Here is a 20,831-nt window from a genome sequence, read left to right as displayed (position 1 = left end):
GGGGTCCCAGTAAGAACTCCTCATCCCCGTCAGTCTTTCTCTCAATCCTTCCACCCTGACCCAATCAGACTCTCTCGCCATTGCCCCAGCATGGCACCTCCAACAAAGGGGGCTCGGTGGCACTAATCTAACACCTCCTGCCCCACGTGAACTGTTTTGCCACCCTCTCTCCTCACCCTCTCTCCTCACCCTCTGCCCAGCACCAGTGTGTCCCTGTTACCATTTCCTCCTTCCCCGACTTCTCCCCTAACCTACGTCCAGCATCAGTGCCCTGCCTTGCCTCTTTTCCCACTCCTCGCCTCTCTCTTTCTTTCCCTCTCCCCTTCTGAATCTCACACACCCCTCCCATTATTTATGTCTCTCTCTCAAACCTTCCCTCTTCCCAGTCACACTTCTGGCTCTATCGTCTCCACCTCCATCATCTCATTTTCTCCTTCCCCCATCATCTCTTCTGGCTTTGTTAACACTTCCTTTACCCTTTCATTACCTATGGCTTTCTGTTCTCTATCCTTACCAACCCCCCCCCCCCCCCTACCCACACACATTGCTTCTGGCTCTGCCACTCTCCCTCCCCCTCCCCCTTCACCACCTCGTCTCTCTCTCTCATACACACCCTCATCACCACCCCTCTCCTCTGGCTTACTTTCACATACACTCTCACATTCAGGCTCTTGCACCATTGTAATGCCTTTTCCCCAGTTCTTTCAAACCCTTTCTACCTCCATTCCTGGCTCTCTCATGTTCCCTCCACTCCCCCACACCTTCCTACCCGGCTCTCATGCAACCCACTGTCCTGGTCCTCTTTCTTCTCTCTAGTCCCTCCACCTTAGCCCTGATCCCCTCACACCTGCCTCAGAACACATGGCAGCATGGACTTTGGGGAGAAATACATTTCCAGACATTGTTAACTTCAGGGAGATAATGAAGGAAATGGCCTTCACCATTTCCTTATCCCCCTCTCAGCATTTAACTCCTTGTGCTCTCCCCCCCCCCCCCCCCCCCCAGCAATCATCTCCTTCCTCAACCTTCCCAACATTCACCACTTCTCATATTCTATCCCTTCCCCTCCCAAACATGCATTCCTTTTCCCTCACCGCAAATCATTCTGGCCTGATGGGAGTCCTGGGTGACTCCCTCCTACCCCTCTGCTGTTAGTCGAATCCCAAGTCTTGAGGGCACAATGATTTGCTGGGCCTGGAACAGTTTTCCCTCCAGTCTCTTCTCTCCAGACAGCAAATCAGAGAAGAGCCTTCTACTTCAGGTAGCTGGGGGTGAGAGTGAACAGGGCTGGAAGAGGGAACTGACTGGCTTTTCTTTACTGTCCTGTCAGCTCCAGCCTCACCCCCCACCCCCACCCCCATCCCTCTCCCGTCCTCCAGCGCTGCTGGTTGCAGACAAGAAGGGAGAGGCAGAGCAGGGATTTGGAGAAAAATGCCTCTGCTGCCTGCTTCCACCCTGTTTCCACTGCAGTCAATTGCACTAGGAAAACAAGAGGGAAGGGCCTGGAACAGCTTCCTGTTCCAGTCCCGCCCCTCTTCCGGGGGCTCTTGCCCTCATGGAGACATGAAGGCAAGATCTAAATTTTGCACATGAAAGAGCCACATGTGGCTACCAAGCCACAGGTTGGCTACCTTTGTACTAGAGGTACAATCAACAACTGTTTTGAAAAGCAAGATGAGGTTATCTGAGAATCTTTAACTGGTTGATCAATCAGTTATCATCATCTCTCAATCTTGTATCTTTCCTCAGCTAGGAAAAGCAATTTCTTAATTAAAATGAAATATCTTTTCATATTTTTCATTTGCAAGTGTGGCTGGGCTTTGCCTGTCACTAATACTTTTCATCTAAAGGCCTGATTTACTAAGGCTTTTTTCCCATTCTGTTTCTAGGGGAAAAACGAATAGTAAATGAGGCCCCAAGTTTGTACCTGAGGCAATGGAGGGTGAAGTAACTTGCCGAAAAGTCACAAGGAGCATCAGCAGGATTTTAAGATAAGGCATCGCAGAAAGACTAATTGAATTCTTTGCTTCAGTGTTTACCAAGGAGGATGTTGGGGAAATACATCTTCCGGAGATGGTTTTCAAGGGTGACGATTCAGATGAACTGAACCAAATCACATGAACCTGGAAGATGTAGTATGCCAGATTCACAAACTGAAGAGTAGCAAATCACCTGGACCAGATGGTATGCTTCCTAGGATTCTGTAGGAACTAAAAAATGAAATTTCAAACCTATTTCATGTAATTTGTAATCTATCATGAAAATCATCCTTGGTACCTGAAGACTGGAAGGTGGCCAATATATAAAAAGAGCTTCAGAGGTGATCTGATAAACTATAGAACGGTGAGCCTGACTTCAGTGCTGGGAAAAATCATGGAAACTATTATAAAGAATAAAATCACAGAACATATAGATAGACATGGTTTAATGGGACAGAGCCAGCAAGGATTTACCCAAAGGAAGTCTTGCCTCATAATAACATGTGGATAAAGGCAAACTGGTAGATGGGGTATATTTGGATTTTCAGAAGGCATTTGACAAATTCCCTCATGAGAGGCTTCTAAGAAAACTAAAAAGTCATGGTATAGGAGGAGATGTCCTTTTGTGGATTACAAACTGGTTAAAAGACAGGAAATATAGAGTAGGAATAAATGGCCTGTTTTCACAGTGGAAAAATTTAAACATTTAAGTGCTTGAACCTGTGCTTTTTAATATATTTATAAATGACCTGGAAAGGGGTATTACGAGTGAGGTGATCAAATTTGCAGATGATACAAAATTATGCAGGGTAGTTAAGTCACAAGCAGATTGTGATAAATTGCAGGAGGACTTTACAAAACTGGAAGATTGGGTGTCTATATGGCAGATGAAATATAATGTGGACATGTGCAAGGTGATGCATAATATGAGGAAAAATAACCCATACTGTAGTTACACGATGTTAGATTCCATATTAGGAGTTACCACCCAGGAAATAGATCTGGGTTTCATAATTGATATTACATTGAAATCATTGGCTCAGTGTGCTGTGATGGTCAAAAAAGCAAACAGAATATTAGGAATTATTAGGAAGGGAATGGCAAATAAAATGGAGGATGTCATAATGCCTCTGCATCACTACATGGTGAGACCACAACTTGAAGACTGTGTGCAATTCTGGGCTCCACATTTCAAAAAAGATATAGTTGCACTGGAGAAAATACAGAAAAGGACATCCAAATTGATAAAGGGCATGGAACAGCTCCCCTATGAGGAAAGGCTGAAGAGGTTAGGGCTGTTCAGCTTAGAGAAAAGACAGTTAAGGGGGAATAAGATAGAGGTCTGTAAAATCATGAAAAGACTTGAACGGGTAAATGTGAAACAGTTATTTACTCTTTTGGATAATACAAGGACTAGATGGCACTCTATGAAGTTAGCAAGTAATACATTTAAAATGAATTGGAGAAAATTATTTTTCACTTAACACAGAATTAAGCACTGGAATTTGTTGCCAGAGGATGTGGTTAAGTCAGTTAGTGTAGCCAGGTTTAAAAAAGGTTTGGATAAGTTCCTGGAGGAGAAGACAATAAACTGCTATTGATCAATAGGGAATAGCTACTGCTTGTTGCTGGCATTAGTAGCATGCAATCTGTTTAATGTTTGGGTACTCAGCAGGTACTTGTGACTTGGATTGGCTGCTGTTGGAATTAGGATACTGGGCTTGATGGACCCTTGGTCTGACCCAGTATGGCATATCTTCTGTTCTTTTATTGACCTCTGCCTTGCTGGTTTACAGCCTACTATTCCAACCACTCCTCCTCTGCTCTCCTGACCCCTGCTTTTTTTATGTGACATTTTTATTTTATGTGATCCTATCTAAGAGTTAGCCTCTGATATAGGACTTCTATTTAATATTCATCTCCATTTATTTATTTTTTCTGCCATACCGATTAAAGCATGTTTATTATAACTGATTACACTTGAGTGCAGCCCTATTTTTAAAAAATCAGTTACTATAGTCAAACAATTGATGTTGTTGGAAAAAATGGTAAAATCCGTTTAGGTCTAACATTAAGTACCTTTTTAAGAATGCATATTCTTTAACAGTGCTAATTTAGCATACAGGGATTTTTTTTTTGACCCAGTAGTTTCCCTCATCTTACTTGGGCTAGTAACCTCAATCGGAAGTAGCCCCTACTGAGGCTTTGGTTCCAAGAATTTTCATTTGCAACTATCAAGTATTTTTTTCTCTGACTTTTTAACCTCCCTCTTTTATTGGGCTCATTCATTTCCATGACAATCCTTCTGTCAGGGATCCACAGACCATTGCTCTCTCTAGACCCTCCAACTTATGCCCCATGTCTGACCATTAGGTGTCACTCTTGCACAATGGTTGGGGGTCCCTCCCTTCTGGGACTGTGTGAATCCTACCTCTACAGCATCTGTAGCTCCAACTAGCCTAAGCAGCAGAAGTCCGATGCCTGTTCTTCCTCGGGATTATTCTCAACATCGTCAGTATCATCTCTTCCCCCCCCCCCTTACTTTACTAGAGATTACGATATTACTGACTAAATTTCCCAAATTCTCTTCAGATATTAGCTCTTCAGTATCTTCTGATTCAAAGAATCCCAAACAAGATAAAAGATTCTTCCTCAGAATACCTTCACTGCCTATGAAGCAGTGACTAAAGACGAGCATGCTGCTGGTTTTGGGCATTGCACTTCTGCTACCCCTGTTCTGTTAATGCCAGTCTTGGATGGCTCTCCCATCTTTTCCCTTTGCTCCAAAGCAAAAGGATGAGGAACAGCTGGCAGTGGTACAAGCTTTTCAAATTTAAATTTCTTCTGCATTGAGCTGCCTTCCTCTCCTGCCATTCTGGACCTAAATAAGTCCCTCTTCAATTTAGATGCAGGACTGCCTTTTTTTATTGCTGTCCTGGCCAAAACTGCTGACCCTTCCAACATCCCCTCCTCTCCCTTTTCCTGACATGTTGGAATTTGTTAAAATGTAATGCCTACTGGGGGTTTGGATACTGTAACTATACCCACACTCACAGAATGGAAAACTGTCTATCATACACACACAGACACATATACCGTGTATATGTGCTGTGCTGTATACACTAGTGCTGACTGACTCCACACACACAAAAAAACTGTTAAACACTAACAGACAAAAAAGATTGGCAGTCTGGTAAGCTCTTCAGTCTCTGGAGTATGCATTGCTCATCTCACTGATTCCAGATAAACAGAGAAAAAACATCACTAGCACTGGTGCAACTTGTTGCGATCCCCCCTGTTGCTGCGCTACAGGAGGTCTCTTACCTTCCTCCGGAGGCCGCTCTGAAGCCTGGGCCTCGCTTGTGTTCCGTCCGGGACTTGCTCCAGGGCCTGAGAGGCCTAGCTGTGCCTGTGGCTTGCATGCCTCAGCGTTTGGACTTCCTGTTACCAGCCACGCCTGTTTCCCTAGGGGCTGGCCCGCAGCTCTCCACCTGACTTATAGGACCAGCGGTGGGCGGTCCTGGCAAGCTCCTCCCCGGGAGTTGCCTTCTACCTCCAGTATTTAAGGACTGTCTGGTCACTTGCAAAAGGCCTTGGATCTGAGCATTGCAGTTGCCTGTAACCTAGCTGATCCAGGTCCTCCATGTATTGATGGCTCCTTGTCCTGTCTCTGTCCTGATGTCTGCCTTGGATCTGAGCATTACAGTCGCCTGTAACCTAGCTGATCCAGGTCCTCCATGTCTTGATGGCGCCTTGTCCTGTCTCTGCCTGATGTTCCTGATGTCTTCGTGCCTCTGCCTTGACCTGGTTCCTGAGCCTTCTGTCCTGTTGGGCCCGGGAGTGGCCAACAGGAGGGATTCGTCCCACGGGCTCTTGAGCTTCTGCCAGCCGAGGGGGCTTCGGATGTGAGTATCCCAGTATCGGAGTTCCTGCTCGCCTGGACCTTTCCTGTGTCTCGCTTCAGCCCTTGTCCTGATGTCTCCGTCTTGCTTCAGCCTGCTTCTGCCCCGTCTGATGTCTTCTCTTTAAGGACTCTGTCTGCCCTCGCCTCTGTCCGGCCTGCTGCCCATTGCCGTTCCCTGCGGCAGGTCCGAAAGGGCCGGGAACAGTCGGAGGACCGTTCATTAGTCAACTTCCCCGTGTTGGCTACCATGGGCATGCAGGTCCGGCTGAGGGTCGGACTCCCTGCTTCTGTTCCTGCCTGCCTGGCTCACCATGCCTGCTCAGCTCACCTCCCACGGTGTGGCCTTGGACTCCTCCTGGGGTCCTGCCGTGGCCCAAGGGCTCACCACCTGCCCGAGACGACCCCGCGCGCGCTCGTAACACAACTGCAGTCTCCATAGTATCTATCAACTTGACCCTCCCCCAGTGAAAAGAAAAATCAAAATCAGCAGCAGTGCATTACCTCTCTTTTTTGCCCACAATGAGTGATGAGACCACTGCTTCATAGAGAAGAGCAAAAGCAGCCCTTTATCAGTGCCAAATCCCATAATCTATAATAATTTGTGAGAGCTTCTATTTGCATATGCTTTTTGGCCAAGAACTAGAGAGGAAATACAGAGCTTCTTGGATATATTTAGACTTTACAGTGGGAGGACGTTAGCATTACTTAATCTAGATAGCAGCTATGTCCCAGTTAAAAATATGTTGCACCGTGATTTGTCTCTGGTTATTCTCCCTGTCAACTTGTCTTGCCTTAGCTCTGACAAGACAGTGAGGTCACACAGGCAAGAGCTAGTTACTATAGTTACCAGTTGTTATTTTCTCTGCGGTACACAGCTATAAACGTCAATGGGCCATAGAAATGAATGGAAAATGTAAAAGAATGGGACAAAGTTATTTGTTTCATTCGTGGGATCCCTCCATTCATTACAAATAAAACAAATATGGGCACATTTGTTATGTTTTATCAATCTGTTTTAAACGACTGCACATGGTTTCTTTCTCCATAGCCAAGAGACTGACTATATAACAATGGAAGGAAACACATGAAGCTACTGCCAGCAGGAGTAAAAAAGTATAAGGTATTTGAATCTGAAATAAAAGCTTGTGCAGGGAATGTATTTTAATTCTTTAGTATAGCAAAATACTTGGGGTTCTGTTTACTAAAATGTGTCAGAACTGCATGGTTTAAAGCATGTTATTTAATATGGAAATCACAAAACCTCATGTAAAGTACTGCTGCCCTCAGTAAACTCTTTGAGGTGGGGACTTGACTTCTCTTCCAGATACAATGCATGCCATGCAGGCACAAATTTATTTCTTTCTTTCCAATCAAAAGTCCATTATTTACAGTTCCCAACTCAGTTAAATAGCCTAAGTCATTATGGCAATCCAGTCAGGCATATGAAATTTTAAACACAAACTAGCATACCTCCATGTAGTAAGAAAACAATCTCTGTTTAAATAGACTGACAAGTTGCTGAATTCCTTAGCAGCTGGTTGCCACAGACTTCTCAAATGAAGACTCCCCACCAGCGTGAGGGCTCTTATGGCCAGAACCTGGACTCTATTTTCAAACAAAGACCCAGCACATGTTTTTTTCTCTCTAACTGTTTCTCTGCCAGATGTCTATTTTTCCACCATGCCTCAAGTTCCCTAATTATTTCTATCTAGCTTCCCAGATCAAATTCCCCTAAAACTACACCTCCCAGCAAGCTTTGTCCAAGGGTGACATCACATCCTTTCTGTAGGTCAGTATTCAGAAGGATTTCTCCAGCTAAGTTGATGATTTAGGGAGATAAACCTGAGGTTTTAAATATCCCCCTCCTACCACTGACTAGACAAGTTTTAGTCAAGTAAGTCTAAAACTTACCTGGATTAAAAAAGAAGCAGTGCAGGGGCATTCTGGGTAGCATTTATATTCTGATTTCTGAACAGGGAACGATCAGTTGTTAATGAAACTGATCAATTCCCAGAGGAGTGCCATGAATAAATGAATATGTAAGAGCTGGTACTGCTCAGCTCTACCCCACAGGAGGAGGTTAAATGTTTCTCCTCCTTTTGCTGGGTAAATGGCTACTTTTGGAGGTTGAGGGAAGAGCGGGGTGGGTATCTTGAGAAAGGAGAGACTAGACTATGGGATTATTTATTTTTTTAAATTAAGTATTTATTAATTTTTCAATTAATAAATACAAGAATGCATCTTTTATGGGAATCAATAACAAGAAACAAAATAGAGAAGAAAATAAAAAAAAGCCTTTTTTTTTATTTTAAACTTGGGGAACAGGATGATTAGGGGGCTTAGGCCATGACATTTTTGCATAATTTTTTTGGGGGGGCGGGGGCTCAAACCATGAAGGCCCCAACATTTTTTACTTTATTTTGGGGGCATTGGGCTGTGGAGGCACACAACTTATTTTAAATTTAAATTTCTAATAAGGCAGTGAGTGGCAAAGTTAACTGGATAACTTTATCTAACTTTATCACGTAACAGCACAAGACTTGTCCCACTGAACATTCAGCTAAAGATATTCAGGTAATTTTTACCCAGACAATTTTCCTGCTCATCAGCTGTGGTGTGGCCGTGGAGTGGGATGTTTTCCCTGAATGACTCGGTGGAAATAAGACACAAACACTGAGAGAAATTTGCAAAAGAATATATGTAACCTTTATTCCTACACAAGAATTAGCAGTAATATAACTCACAACAAACACTTCCCCAAAAATTATATGCAATGAAATCAGCAATGTAGCAGCAATGCATGCAGGATCTTAGCCTAGCAAATAACTACATATATGAAACAATACCATATGTAAGAGCATATATACAAGCCAATGTAAGAGAATGGTCTAAAGAATATTTATAGTAGGAACTTCCCTGAGCAATGACTCCCCCATTTCATCCTCAGCAATGTCTATGAAGAAGGGTCTCAGTGGGGGAAATGATGACATATTGGGCACTGTGGTCATTGTGGGTTGGTTGCCCACTCAGTGCAAAGAACTGCTTGCAAACCTTCCTCTTATATGTACCTAACTGCAGAACGTGCACTGGGTTACCACCCACTTATGGGTTGACAGCCAAGTCTGGGCTATAGTCTAGGACTCTGACTGTGTGAACATAGTTTACTTCTTTGTCCTTGCCATCACACAAAGTAGGATCCACAAGTTATATGTTAGCTATCATGCACATAAGTGTGTCTCAGCTCTTACAGAAAGATACTTCCTTAGTTCTGGGCTCTCTGAACTTGCTATAGTTACTTCCTCTTTTAGATATTGCAATATCTTTAATGTCACTATGTATCTTAATGTCTCTTCTAAATGTAAGGGAAATATTTCAGTACCTTTTTATTGTAAGGGGAACATTTCTCTCTCCTTAAACATTTGAAAGAAATGCATTTAAAGTATAAATTATGATTTCAGAATAGTTCTTGTCTCCCAGAATGGTTTATGTATTTTAACTGCAAATATAGGCCTGGATTCACCATTCTAACTCAGAATGGTGAATCCAGTGAAAACGGGGGGTGGGGGGCGGGCCTGCGAAAGCCGGCAGCCATCGCACCACCACGGTGTTATCGCTGCCGGCTTTCGCAGTCAATAGCACCACCGTGAAAGGTGGTGCTATTGGGCGTGCTACTTGCGACGATAACGGTGCTTACCTTATCACCTCCAGCGAAGACATCGCAGCGTCCACCTCCTCGCCAAACAGACTCCTCCCCTCGCCACCCCGACTCCGCCCCGACTCTGCCCCCGGCAAGCTATCACATGCGAAAAGGGACTTTTTGCGTGCAATAGCCGCTTATCACACGCAATAAGCAATAGAAAATGACCCCCATAGTACAATTTAAGCTACAGAAAGTCTCTTTCTGTCTATCTGGGCTTACATTCAACTGTAGCAAGTAGTTCCTCTTTTTGCAGCTTTAGCTGCTTTGGGCAGAAAGCCAGTTCTGGGTGTACAGCCAGGGATGATCTACTTCCGTAATCTAGATTGTCTACTTCCTTAATCTTTAGCAATCCTGGGCAGCAGTCCAGTTCTGGGCAAATAGCGAGGGATGATCTACTTCCTTAATCTTAAAGTAAGAGATGTATCTTCCTGAGACTAACTTTCTTATCTTACAGAAGCAGATGTGATACTGTAAGCTTGGTACTTCCTAGATATCACATGGCTATCTGATTCTAATGCTAATGTGTCTATTCTAAGAGTTCTGAGATGGAAGCAGAGATAATGACAGACATCTTTTCTGTCAGGGGAAAGTGCCTTCTAATTTTCTAAAATCATAAATGCAATTTCATATGGCTAAAAACCTATATAAATCTGATGCAAGCAGTGTTTCTTTCTGCAACATGCTGTTACTCACTAAATAAAACAATCAGCAATAACATTTTATTGTGTGTAATCAAGCAGTTTACTGCATATGTGTATGATCCTTGGCAGTGATTAATTGTGATCCATTTTATGTACGGGCAACCTGAGTCTCTGTATCCTTTTTTTTCCCTAATTCCTAACTCCACAACACCAGCTTACTTAATATTATCCTACTGGTTTCCAACATCTCCTCTATAATCCCAACAATTTAGGAAAGCCATATGCATTTTCTTACACTGAGTAAAGTGAACAATGCAGACTAGCGGTACTGTATTAAATTGGCATTATAGTGACTAGTAATACATGGATGATATCTTCTGAGAGATTGCATCTGTATTCCTGCTGCTAGTAATACCTGCCCAAGCCCCTCCCCACAGACAATAATGCTTCTTAGAGGACTACTGCTGGCCCTTTCCCTTCTTTTCTCACTATCAGCTCGATACAGTAACGTTCAGTTGAAGATTTCTCGTCTGTAACGAGCTCGCTGCGCACAATTCGGACGCGAAAGGCAAACCAGCGATACAGTCTCCAGTTTCGCGCGTCCGTAGCGCTTCTTAAAACAGACGCGTAACCCTTCCCGCACCCGGCATGTAAATGAACGAATTAGCTGTATAATGAAGGAATTAGCTATTCCCCTCCGATACCGTAACGCGCGCTCAGGTTATCTCATTAGTAACGCACTGTTTTGCCGCGGCCGTAACGTGTTAGTTTACCGCCTCCCCCTAGTAGGAGTTAGGACTGTGAGTCTAGTAACAAATCCATCGACACCGCTTAAGACACTCAAAAACAATAAAACACAATAAAAAAAAAAGCGATACAGAGATGATCGAGAAAATGTAATGATGTGGGACACATAAAACCTGCCAGAAAAAAAAATAAAAATTTTTAAATACCTGTCGGAGGGCCGCGTGGGTCCAGGCGACCGGCGGCCGCGGGAGCCGGGTGGTCGCGTGTTAAATCTAGGCCGCGGGCGGGTGGGCGCCTGTTCCAGGCGGCAGCGGTGGCAGGGGGACACTCGTTAGTTCGAGACGGCCGGCGGGCGGTCGTGTGTTAAATCTAGGCTGGGTCCGCACAGGCGCGCATTCATTCAGGCGGAGCCGGCTGCTTTCGCCGCCGGCTCCTCCGCCTGGATGAATGAATGCGCGCCTGTGCGACCCGGCCTAGATTTAACACGCGACCACCCGCCGCCGCCCGCCGGCCTTCTCGAACTAACGCGTGTCCACCCGCCCCCTCCGCCGCCTGGAACAGGTGCCCACCCGCCCGCGGCCTAGATTAAACACGCGACCACCCGGCTCCCGCCGCCGCCCGCCAGCCGCCTGGACCCACGCGGCCCTCCGACAGGTATTAAAAAAAAATTTTTTTTTTGAACACTCAGGTTTTTACATATTTTTGGTATTTTTTTTTTCACTTCATGGTGCCTGTCATTTCAAATGCCATTTGAAATGACAGGTACCAGCGCACCCAGGTTACTGTATAGGCGCTGTATTAAGCGCCTATACAGTAAAATGGGTTACGCGGGCATAACCCTTCCCTACCGCTTTAAAGCCGCGGCATGCATTTGCATGCGATTAGAAGAGAGAATCGGGGAGTTAGTGAAGAGAACTGTGCGTGCGGGGAGGAAGGGTGCGCCTGACACTGCCGCACTGTTTCTACCGCGGCCTTACTGTATCGACCCGTATAGTAGCACAACCCTCCTCCTGCACACCAACCCACAGAGGTGTCAAGGGGCTGTTAGCCTTCATGTCATCCCCTTTCTCCCATCCTTGACAGCTTCAAAGGTGGGCTGGGGCTCTTAGTCACCAGGGGTGCGGCTCTTAATCACCAGGTCTCTCTACCCCATCTGAATTATTCTAAGGCTCTTTGGAGTAGGAGTAATCCCTACTCACTCTTCCCCTGCAAGCTCTCCAATATCAAATGAAACCAGCCGAGTGGGGGAAGGGAGGAGCTGTTGTGCTACTAAGGGTGGGATGCTGTGAACTAATGGGAAGTGGGGCTGCTCTACTATACCTTCATTGGATTGTGGACGGTCCTTTAAGGAGAACTGGGGGGGGAGGGGGACGAAATATCAGCAAGTGCATTAACTTTTTTGACTTATTGCAAATTGCATGGCTTAACATTAACGAGATGCTTTGTATGCAGTTGTATGCAACATCTCTCTTTTTTTTTTTTTTTTCAGAAAATGTTTTTTTTTCATGTTTTTACCATTAACGTGCATTACATGCCAAAATTGGTATTTAAGGTTTTTTATCACATTAAGAAAGTTTATTAAATAAGTCTCTTAATCTATAGCTATTGATGAAAAGAGAATGTAGATAGAGTGGAGAACCAAAAAAGATAGAATGCTGCATGCAAAGAAATAAATTACATCTTATCAATTAAATATATACCACAGAAAGTGACAACTTTTTTTTTCCATTTTTGTCTGTTTTTCATTTAACCTAAACTAAAATCTTAGGTAAATGTGATTGGTGTCATAAATTGATTTTCATCTCTTGGCAGACTAAAATGTCAATATCCTAACTATCTGTATGTAATTCCTTCTGGATCTCTGCCTTGCTGCTGTATTATTTGCAGGAGATGTGTGCAAAGATGTACTTTTTCATTATGAAACAAATGTATTTATGTTTTGTGGGTAAAGCCCATGCCATAGAGTTAGAGGACTGACCTTAACTCTTATTTACACATGGGGGTAATTTTCAAAAGGATTTACACATGTAAATGTAACTACTATTGTAACAATTTTCAAAAGCAATTTACCTGTGTAAAGTGCACTTATGCACGTAAAACCTATGGATAATTCAATGGCATATTTTGTTGCAATTTTCAAAAGTCTACTTACACAGGTAACGTGCATTTTACATGTATAAAACCTAATTTTAAGCGTGTAAATGCTTTTTAAAATCAGGCCCTTAGTTTGGAATCTGGTTTGGTTTCAAACCCAGTTTAAATTACATTGAGCCCAACTTTCAAAACTGTCCTACAGTACATCATTTGTGAACATTAAGTGGACCCATGGAGATTAAAGCTAGTATTTTATAAATTGTATGGGTGGCAGGAACTGCACAGTTTATAAAATACTGTGTATTTCTGTCCCATAAGAATGCATGTATGTTTCAGGTACAGAGAAGGGTAACCAAAATAATGAAGGGGATGGAATGATTCCCCTAAGAGAAATGGCTAAAGAAGTTAATGCTTTCAGCTTAAAGACAAGACAGCTGAGGGGAGAAATGACAGAGTCATATAAAATGAGTGGCGTGGAATGGGTAAACATGAATAGATTGTTTACTCTTTCAAAAAGTGCAAAACTTGGGGACATGCAATGAAGTTACTAGGTAATACAGTTAAGACAAATAGGAGAAAGTATCGTTTTACTCAACGCATAATTAAACTCTGGAATTCGTTGCAGGAGGATGCATTGAAAGCTATTAATGCAGCTGGGTTTAGAAAAGCTTTGGACAATTTCTTGGAAGAAAAGTCCATAAATAATTTATTAAGGTGGACTTGGGGAAATCTACTGCTTGTTCTGGGATACGCACACAGCATGGAATCTATTGACCTTCTGGGATCCTTCCAGGTACTTGTGACCTGGATTGGCCACTGTTGAAAACAGGATGTTAGGCTTGATGAACTTTTGGTCTGACCCAGTATGGCAATTCTTATGCTCTTATGTATCCATTTTATACAATTTTGCACATATATATTATATGCATGTATTATTTATAACAATGGGGCGGATTTTCAGAGCCCTGCTCGCCTAAATCCGCCCAAATCCGGGCGGATTTAGGCGAGCAGGGCCCTGCGCGCCGGTGAGCCTATTTTACAAAGGCCTACCGGCGCGCGCAGAGCCCCGGGACTCGTGTAAGTCCCGGGGTTCTCCGAGGGGGGCGTGTCGGGGGCGGGCCCGGTCGTCGCGGCGTTTAGGGGGCGTGCTGGGAGCGTTTCGGGGGCGGGCCCGGGGGCGTGGTTACGGCCCGGGGGCGTGGCCGCGCCCTCCGGACCTGCCCCCAGGTCGCGTCCCGGTGCGCTAGCGGCCCGCTGGCGCGCGGGGATGCGTAAATCCCCCGACAAAGGTAAGGGGGGGGGCTTAGACAGGGCCGGGTGGGTGGGTTAGGTAGGGGAAGGGAGGGGAAGGTGAGAGGAGGGCAAAAGGAAGTTCTCTCCGAGGCCGCTCCGATTTCGGAGCGGCCTCGGAGGGAACAGGGGTAGGCTGCGCGGCTTGGCGCGCGCCGGCTATACGAAATCGATAGCCTTGCGCGCGCCGATCCAGGATTTTAGCGGATATGCGCGTATCTACTAAAATCCCGCATACTTTTGCTTGCGCCTGATGCGCCAGCAAAAGTACGCCTATTCGCGGTATTTGAAAATCTACCCCAATATGTGCATAATAATCCATTGTTAAACGTGGAGGCAGGTATTTTTAAAAAATATGCGCATACTCCACTTCTCAAAGTACTTACTTGCGCACTTATTTGGAATGACCAGTTCGTTGATACCTCCAACAATTCACCCAGACCTTCACCAGTTCACCTAGACCCTCCAGGACTTCACCCAGAACCCCCACCGGTACACCCAGACCTCCACCCAAAAATTATAAACAAAACACAAATGCGATTTGTACTGCACAAGTCAGTTAGTTGGTGTAAAAAATGTATGAACAGGTTCGGCAATGTATTTGTGTATATTGCTTACAAAATAACAATTTATGAGCACATTTCTGAATCCCACCCTGAGATACCCCTAACCCACACCTTTTCCCCTGTTAACATTTACATGTGACACTGCAAGTATGCACATATTATCGAAGTTTCTAAAATAGGATATATGTGCATACATGGTATTTATGCGTGTATTTGCTAATTTTACGCGTACAGCCCCCACATAACTATTTGAAAATTACATCCATTATGAATCTATTTTCAATCCTCATGGACTGCATTGAGAACTGATTTGAAACCAGTTTTAAATGCACTGTGAGAAAGTTAAAGAAGGCCTGTGAAGTCACTTAGGGGATCATTCTCTAACGCGATAGCTATCTCGGGGCAGAGTCGGGGCGGAGTCGGGGCAGCACCGGGGCCGACGCTGCGGACACATCGCTGGCGGCGAAAGGTAAGATTCCTTATCGCTGCCAGTTTCATGCCGAATAACTACACCTTAAAAGGTATAGTTATTCGGCGTGAAAGCCGGCAGCAATCGCACCGAGGAGGTGCGATCGCTGCCGGCTATTGCAGGCCCGCCCCCCGCTTCTCCCCCCTGCCTCCCGTTACCGCCGGATTCTCTAAGGTCACAGACCTTAGAGAATCCAGGCCTTAGTTTACAGGTCAGACAATTGGTAGATAAGCAGTGGCACATGGCAATTGTCTCTTTATTGACAACACTGAGACACACAGTCTTTGCTAGCAGCTGACAACTTAACACTACCATCCGCTTCAGCATGTTTGGTTTTAGAGCCATCTTGTCTGTGAGAATAAATTCTTCATGGGTGTGTAATTCAGGAAGATTTGGACCAGACGTGTCTACCATGGAGATGTAAAACATCAGGCTGGTGTGGTATGACATTACGCTATTGTACTATCACATTACTCTGGTCTGGTACGCTCTCTGTTTGCTTGACTTGATGTCAAGAATTCAAGTAGTGGTTGATTTAATAAAAACCTTATTTCGACGTGAGGAAAATGTATAGTCTCTGGTCTCTCTCCGTCTTTATCTTCCTTTTTTTAGAAGACTATTTATAGCTAGAGTTAAGCCCCAGTTAGTGCTCTAACATATCTGTCATTCCTGCAATTTACTAAGTTCCCATGCTGATCAAAGTAATGAGTCTCTTGTCTTGCCTCAGGGGAATATAGCTCAGCTCAGTGAATATACAGTCAATGTTATGCAGACAATCAATATGGGCAAATTAGCTGTAAAAAAAAAATGTATTCAACCAATAGAAATGTGAATCATCACATAGGACACAAATATAGGGAGAGCAAATGTGATAGGAGACGAAGTAAAGCTCTCAATACATTTATCTGTGCTGTTAATACCTAATATTTGAAATCTGTGTCAAGACATGTCCACAAAATCTCCAAAAGAAACAACAAAACAATGAACCGCTGAATTGACTTACCAAAAAGAGACACAAGAAACGATGCATTTTCCCCATAGATACAACATAGAAAACACCCTTTAGTGTATCAATCAGGCTCACTGAGTCAGCGGGGGTCTGACTGTCAGGTGGAAGCGCTTTTTGCTTCTGAAAGATATCATCCCTGCCCTGTCTCCTACTGCAGCTGTGCTTTCCAATTTCAGTAGTGGAAAGGAAGCTGCACAGTAAATGCTGTGAACTTGAGAACCCTATGGCTGAGGCATTTACTGATGATGCTGTACTTTCACAGGAACGATTAAGAGTACATAAAGAATGAATCTTACTTCCCTCCGTTAAAGTCGTTCTGTATTCTTGTGAGCCCTAGCAGCAATTGTTGTTTTCAAAATCATTTAAATAACAATGCAAACACAGGAAGAATAAAAGGGAAAAAAAAATTCACTTGCTTTCACTGACTGAGGGAATGGATTTTGGCCCACAGCAAGGCAAGAGTTTGAGGAAGCGCTGCTTAAGAGCTTTTTTGTGTTGGCTGGGAAGATTGCCTGAAAATCACCAATTAAAACAAGAATTAATATGTGCAGAAACTCAACACAATTAAGACAAATAAAAGAAATCCAGCATTAGCACTATAAATGTGCAAGTAACAGTGTTGGTAGGAAGTTCTCTTTTATCTTTTCTGTTTTTCTTCCTGCTCCTTTGGGCTTCCAGATCAATCAGAACCAGCAGGTTGGGTTAAGGTACAAATGAGCTTTAATTCACAATTACCTGGGATTTACCCTCCCGCCAGGGACCATAGCCCACCGCTTCCTCTTGAAGACAGGAATGTATACACCGAGTCTGGCCATTAGGTGTCACCCGTGAGCCATGGCCTGGAGCTCCACCCCCCCGGCCCTCCAGGGACTGTGAATGCAACCTTCACCATAACCCCAGTCCCAACTAGGAAGTTCTGATCTTTCACAGAAAGCAGAGCTATATATATTTTGTTTTTATTGTTATCATTCACTTTGTGCATGCAGTATTTAGCATACAATGCATTTTTTGGTTGCAGTAAAATGCATCCAGTACATGCAGCACATGCAGGTAAACATGCAATCTCAGAGGCTGCAGTAGGAAACAGGCAGACTTTCTTCCCCCTGCTGCACCAATTTAAAAAAGGAAAGGGGAGAGGAAGAGGAAATCTGTCTTGACACACAGAATGTAAAACTGTTGAATGACATTGCAAATCAACTGTTATTATTATATATATTTTTTGTTTAATCTTCACACCCAACACTGAAAAGAACAGAATATAGACAACTTGCCAGGAATACTTTATTATGCTTCGCCCTAACTGGTCGGCTGCTCTAGAAACCATGCAGCATGTATGATTTATGGCTAAGATGGGGAACAGTTGGGAATCATAATGTGATATGAGGTGGTCTGCAGATTACTGCAACTTTCACAGCCTCAGAATGGCTCAGGATTCTGAAACCTTGAAAAGGTGAAACCATGACCAATGCCAAGGCAAGCACTTAAAAAGGATTTAGCATTTGAGCTGTAAAAGCAGCCTATTGTTTTCCAAACCATTCCATCATAGCTTTAATGTCAGTGAACTAAACAATAAACCACCTACATAATGCAGAATTAATAGATCATGTCACTAATCTTCAGAGAATCAACCAGCCTGTAAAAATATACTTTCCTTGAACTTTTTTTTAGAAATTAAAGACGCTGTACTGTACAGTACTTTGAATTTTAGTTGAGGGATTCCAGTGCCCTAGTGTTCTCCCTCCTCCTGCATGCACACCACACTCGTTCATACTTGAGCAAATTATAACGGGAAAACAATGATAAATAATCTCTTTTATCTACATTTCCTGTTCTGTACTGTCTTCCCACTGGCCCGCATGTCTGTGAGGAGAACCATGATCAACCAGAAAGGACTTTCAACTAGATGAGAGGGGTAGCAGATGGCGAAGCTCTCACCCCCGTCAAAACAAATGAAACTGCCATCTAAGAAAGCTTGGGGAGTGAGTGGTTACGATTCAGCGTATAAAAGTGCAGAGATCCAGTGGAGCAGTATTTGGGGAAGGGGGGGGCAGGGGGATAGGGAGGAGGGTAAGATGCTGATATGCACTAAGATGAGGTGATAGGGTCTGATGATCTCAAGGTAGCGAAACAATGTGAGAAGGCAGTGGTCTAGAACCACATGATTACTGGTGTGCATAGAGAATGGTATTACTTCTAGAAAAAAAGAAGTAATAATGTTTCTGTAAGACTTCACCTCCAAAGGGATATGGACAGGGTAAAGGTGGTTCAAAGAAATTGCTGCGTTTAGCGGTCTGCGGGGCAGGCCTGCGGACCGCCACACTTACTTCCAGCCCTGGGCCTGACCTGATGCCTTCTGATGCTGGGGAGACCCCCAGATAGTTGCACAGCAGGCCACCAACTTCCGCCTGCCTCTGTGGCCACACCTGCTGACACTGACGAAGGCCCTGGACTGAACGCGTGGCAGGCCCCACACTTGGTCTGCCTCCGATGCCGCTCCCTCCCCAGACTTTCCTAAGGCACGACTTGGCCAACCGTGCTCCTCTTAAAGGGCCCACGGCAGGAAATGCCCGGCAGCACAGATGATGAAATCACTGATATGGGCCTCTAAAGGGCCACTTCAGCAGCCTCTCCTTGCCTCTGCAATAGGTCGACTACCTCTGGTATAGCGGGTTGCCTCAGCATGCTTCTGGTCTTCATTCCTGTGTTCCTGGTCCTTTCTTGGCAGTCTCCGGTCTTCGTCCCTAATTTCTTCGTCTTCGTCCTGTGGTCAGACTTCAGTTCTTTGTATTCATCTTGTTGTCAAGCGTCCAGTTCTTCAGTGTCTTCTCCTGTCCGCCTGTGTTGTTCCTCGCCTCCCTGCCTGTTTATCTGTTCCATCTTCCCTCGGACTGATCTCTGGTTCTGACTTCGGTTTGCCATTTGACTACGACTGAACTCTGTCTGCCATTGATCACTGCCAGATTTTTGTCCATGACTGAATTCTACCTGCCTCCAACTGCTGCCTAACTCCTCACTGCTGCCTGCCTTGGACTATGCCTAAATTCAGCCTGCCCCGGACCCTGGCCTGTTACTCGACTACCCCATGGATCTCCACCTCAGAAACAGAGGCCCGTGCCTAAGTCCTGCCAGCCACAGCACCTGAGGGCTCAACCTAAGGTGAATGAGGGCTGGTATAGGTGAAGCTCCAGTTGGGCCTCTGCCACAGCCAGTTCTGTCAGCCAATGATGGAGACCACGCCAACTCCATCTCGGTCCAAGGGTCCATGCCCGCAACAGAAATACTACCAAAATGGTGCAAAGTCTAACATAAAAACCCTATGAAATGAGACTCAAGGACTTAAATGTTATTCCACAGGAGGAGATATGGATAGGAAGGAGAACTGGATAGGAAGGAAAGGGGATATTATAGAGACATTCAAATAACTAAAAGATATCAATAATGCACAAGAAGCAAAAAGAATATTCTGGAACAAGCGGTCTTGGTATGAGATTCCAAGGGAGGTGATGTAGCCAAAAAAGACGACTGAATTTGAGAAAGCGCGGGTTAAGACCAAGGGATCCCCTGTAGTGCAAAGAAATGAGCAGAAAGCCAAAGATCATCTGAGTCTATGGCATTACAACAAGAATGAAAGTGGGCAGACTGGATGGACCTTATGTGCCATCATGTTCCATTTTTGTATATTTATAAGAAGCCAATTTCAGTTACCTCATGCACTGAATAATTACAATGTCTGTGTCGGCAAAATTGATAACCATAAGAATGTCTCATATTCTGGAGCATAATCTTACTGAATGAATAGGGCAGGAGGTAAAAGTCAAGTACAAAAAAAGGAGAAAGCTTCTTTTCGCCACAAACTATCTTTAATACCTCTGAAATATATAGAAAAAGTGCTCAGCTGTATTAAGAGATGGTGTGAAAATGATATGTATCTGCGTATCTTTTCCAGACTAAGGAGGAGGGATGATTTAAGTAAAATAAGCAATTAGTATGGTCTTGGAGGTTTTGTTTTTGCATTAGACATCAAGAGTTATTACCTTAAATGTGTTCATGTTGGACCACAATTCTGAATCACTGCTTGGTTAGGTTGGACAATTAATTTTTATCCTTGTTTTATATTAAAAATGAAACAAAAATCTTAGATGCATATAATGCAGAGGTTCTTATGTCTGTTTTGATGGCACAGCTAACAAGTCTGGTTTTCAAGATGTTCACAATGAATATGCATGACATATATTTGCATATACTGGAGACCAAATTAAAAAATAAAAAAAACTCTCTCACACATATTCATTATATCTATCCTGAAAACCAGATTGGGTAGGCATGTGTCCAGGACAGGGTTGAGAACTACTGGGGTCACAGTGTCTGGCTATCTGAAGGCGACAAAGTGATAAGGTGATAGCTAAAGCCAGAAGGATGCTGGGCTGCACAG

The 20,831-nt window shown here is 44.2% G+C and overlaps 1 protein-coding gene across 3 annotated transcripts in view; it reads right to left on the bottom strand.

The window, feature by feature from the left end:
- KCNIP2 (potassium voltage-gated channel interacting protein 2) overlaps positions 1 to 20,831 on the bottom strand; it is a 989,582-nt gene that overhangs the window by 80,437 nt on the left and 888,314 nt on the right. Inside the window, exon 2 of one of the 3 annotated variants that reach the window (XM_029610210.1) lies at positions 16,816 to 16,911. The exons of the other annotated variants lie outside the window; for them this stretch is intronic. Coding sequence (XP_029466070.1) covers positions 16,816 to 16,911 — 96 coding nt within the window. The remainder of the gene's footprint in view (positions 1 to 16,815; positions 16,912 to 20,831) is intronic. 3 annotated transcript variants of the gene reach the window in all.

Source organism: Rhinatrema bivittatum, chromosome 7, assembly GCF_901001135.1.
Source record: "Rhinatrema bivittatum chromosome 7, aRhiBiv1.1, whole genome shotgun sequence".
In the NCBI taxonomy this organism is placed as follows: domain Eukaryota; kingdom Metazoa; phylum Chordata; class Amphibia; order Gymnophiona; family Rhinatrematidae; genus Rhinatrema; species Rhinatrema bivittatum.
This window is presented reverse-complemented; position numbering and strand designations above follow the sequence as displayed.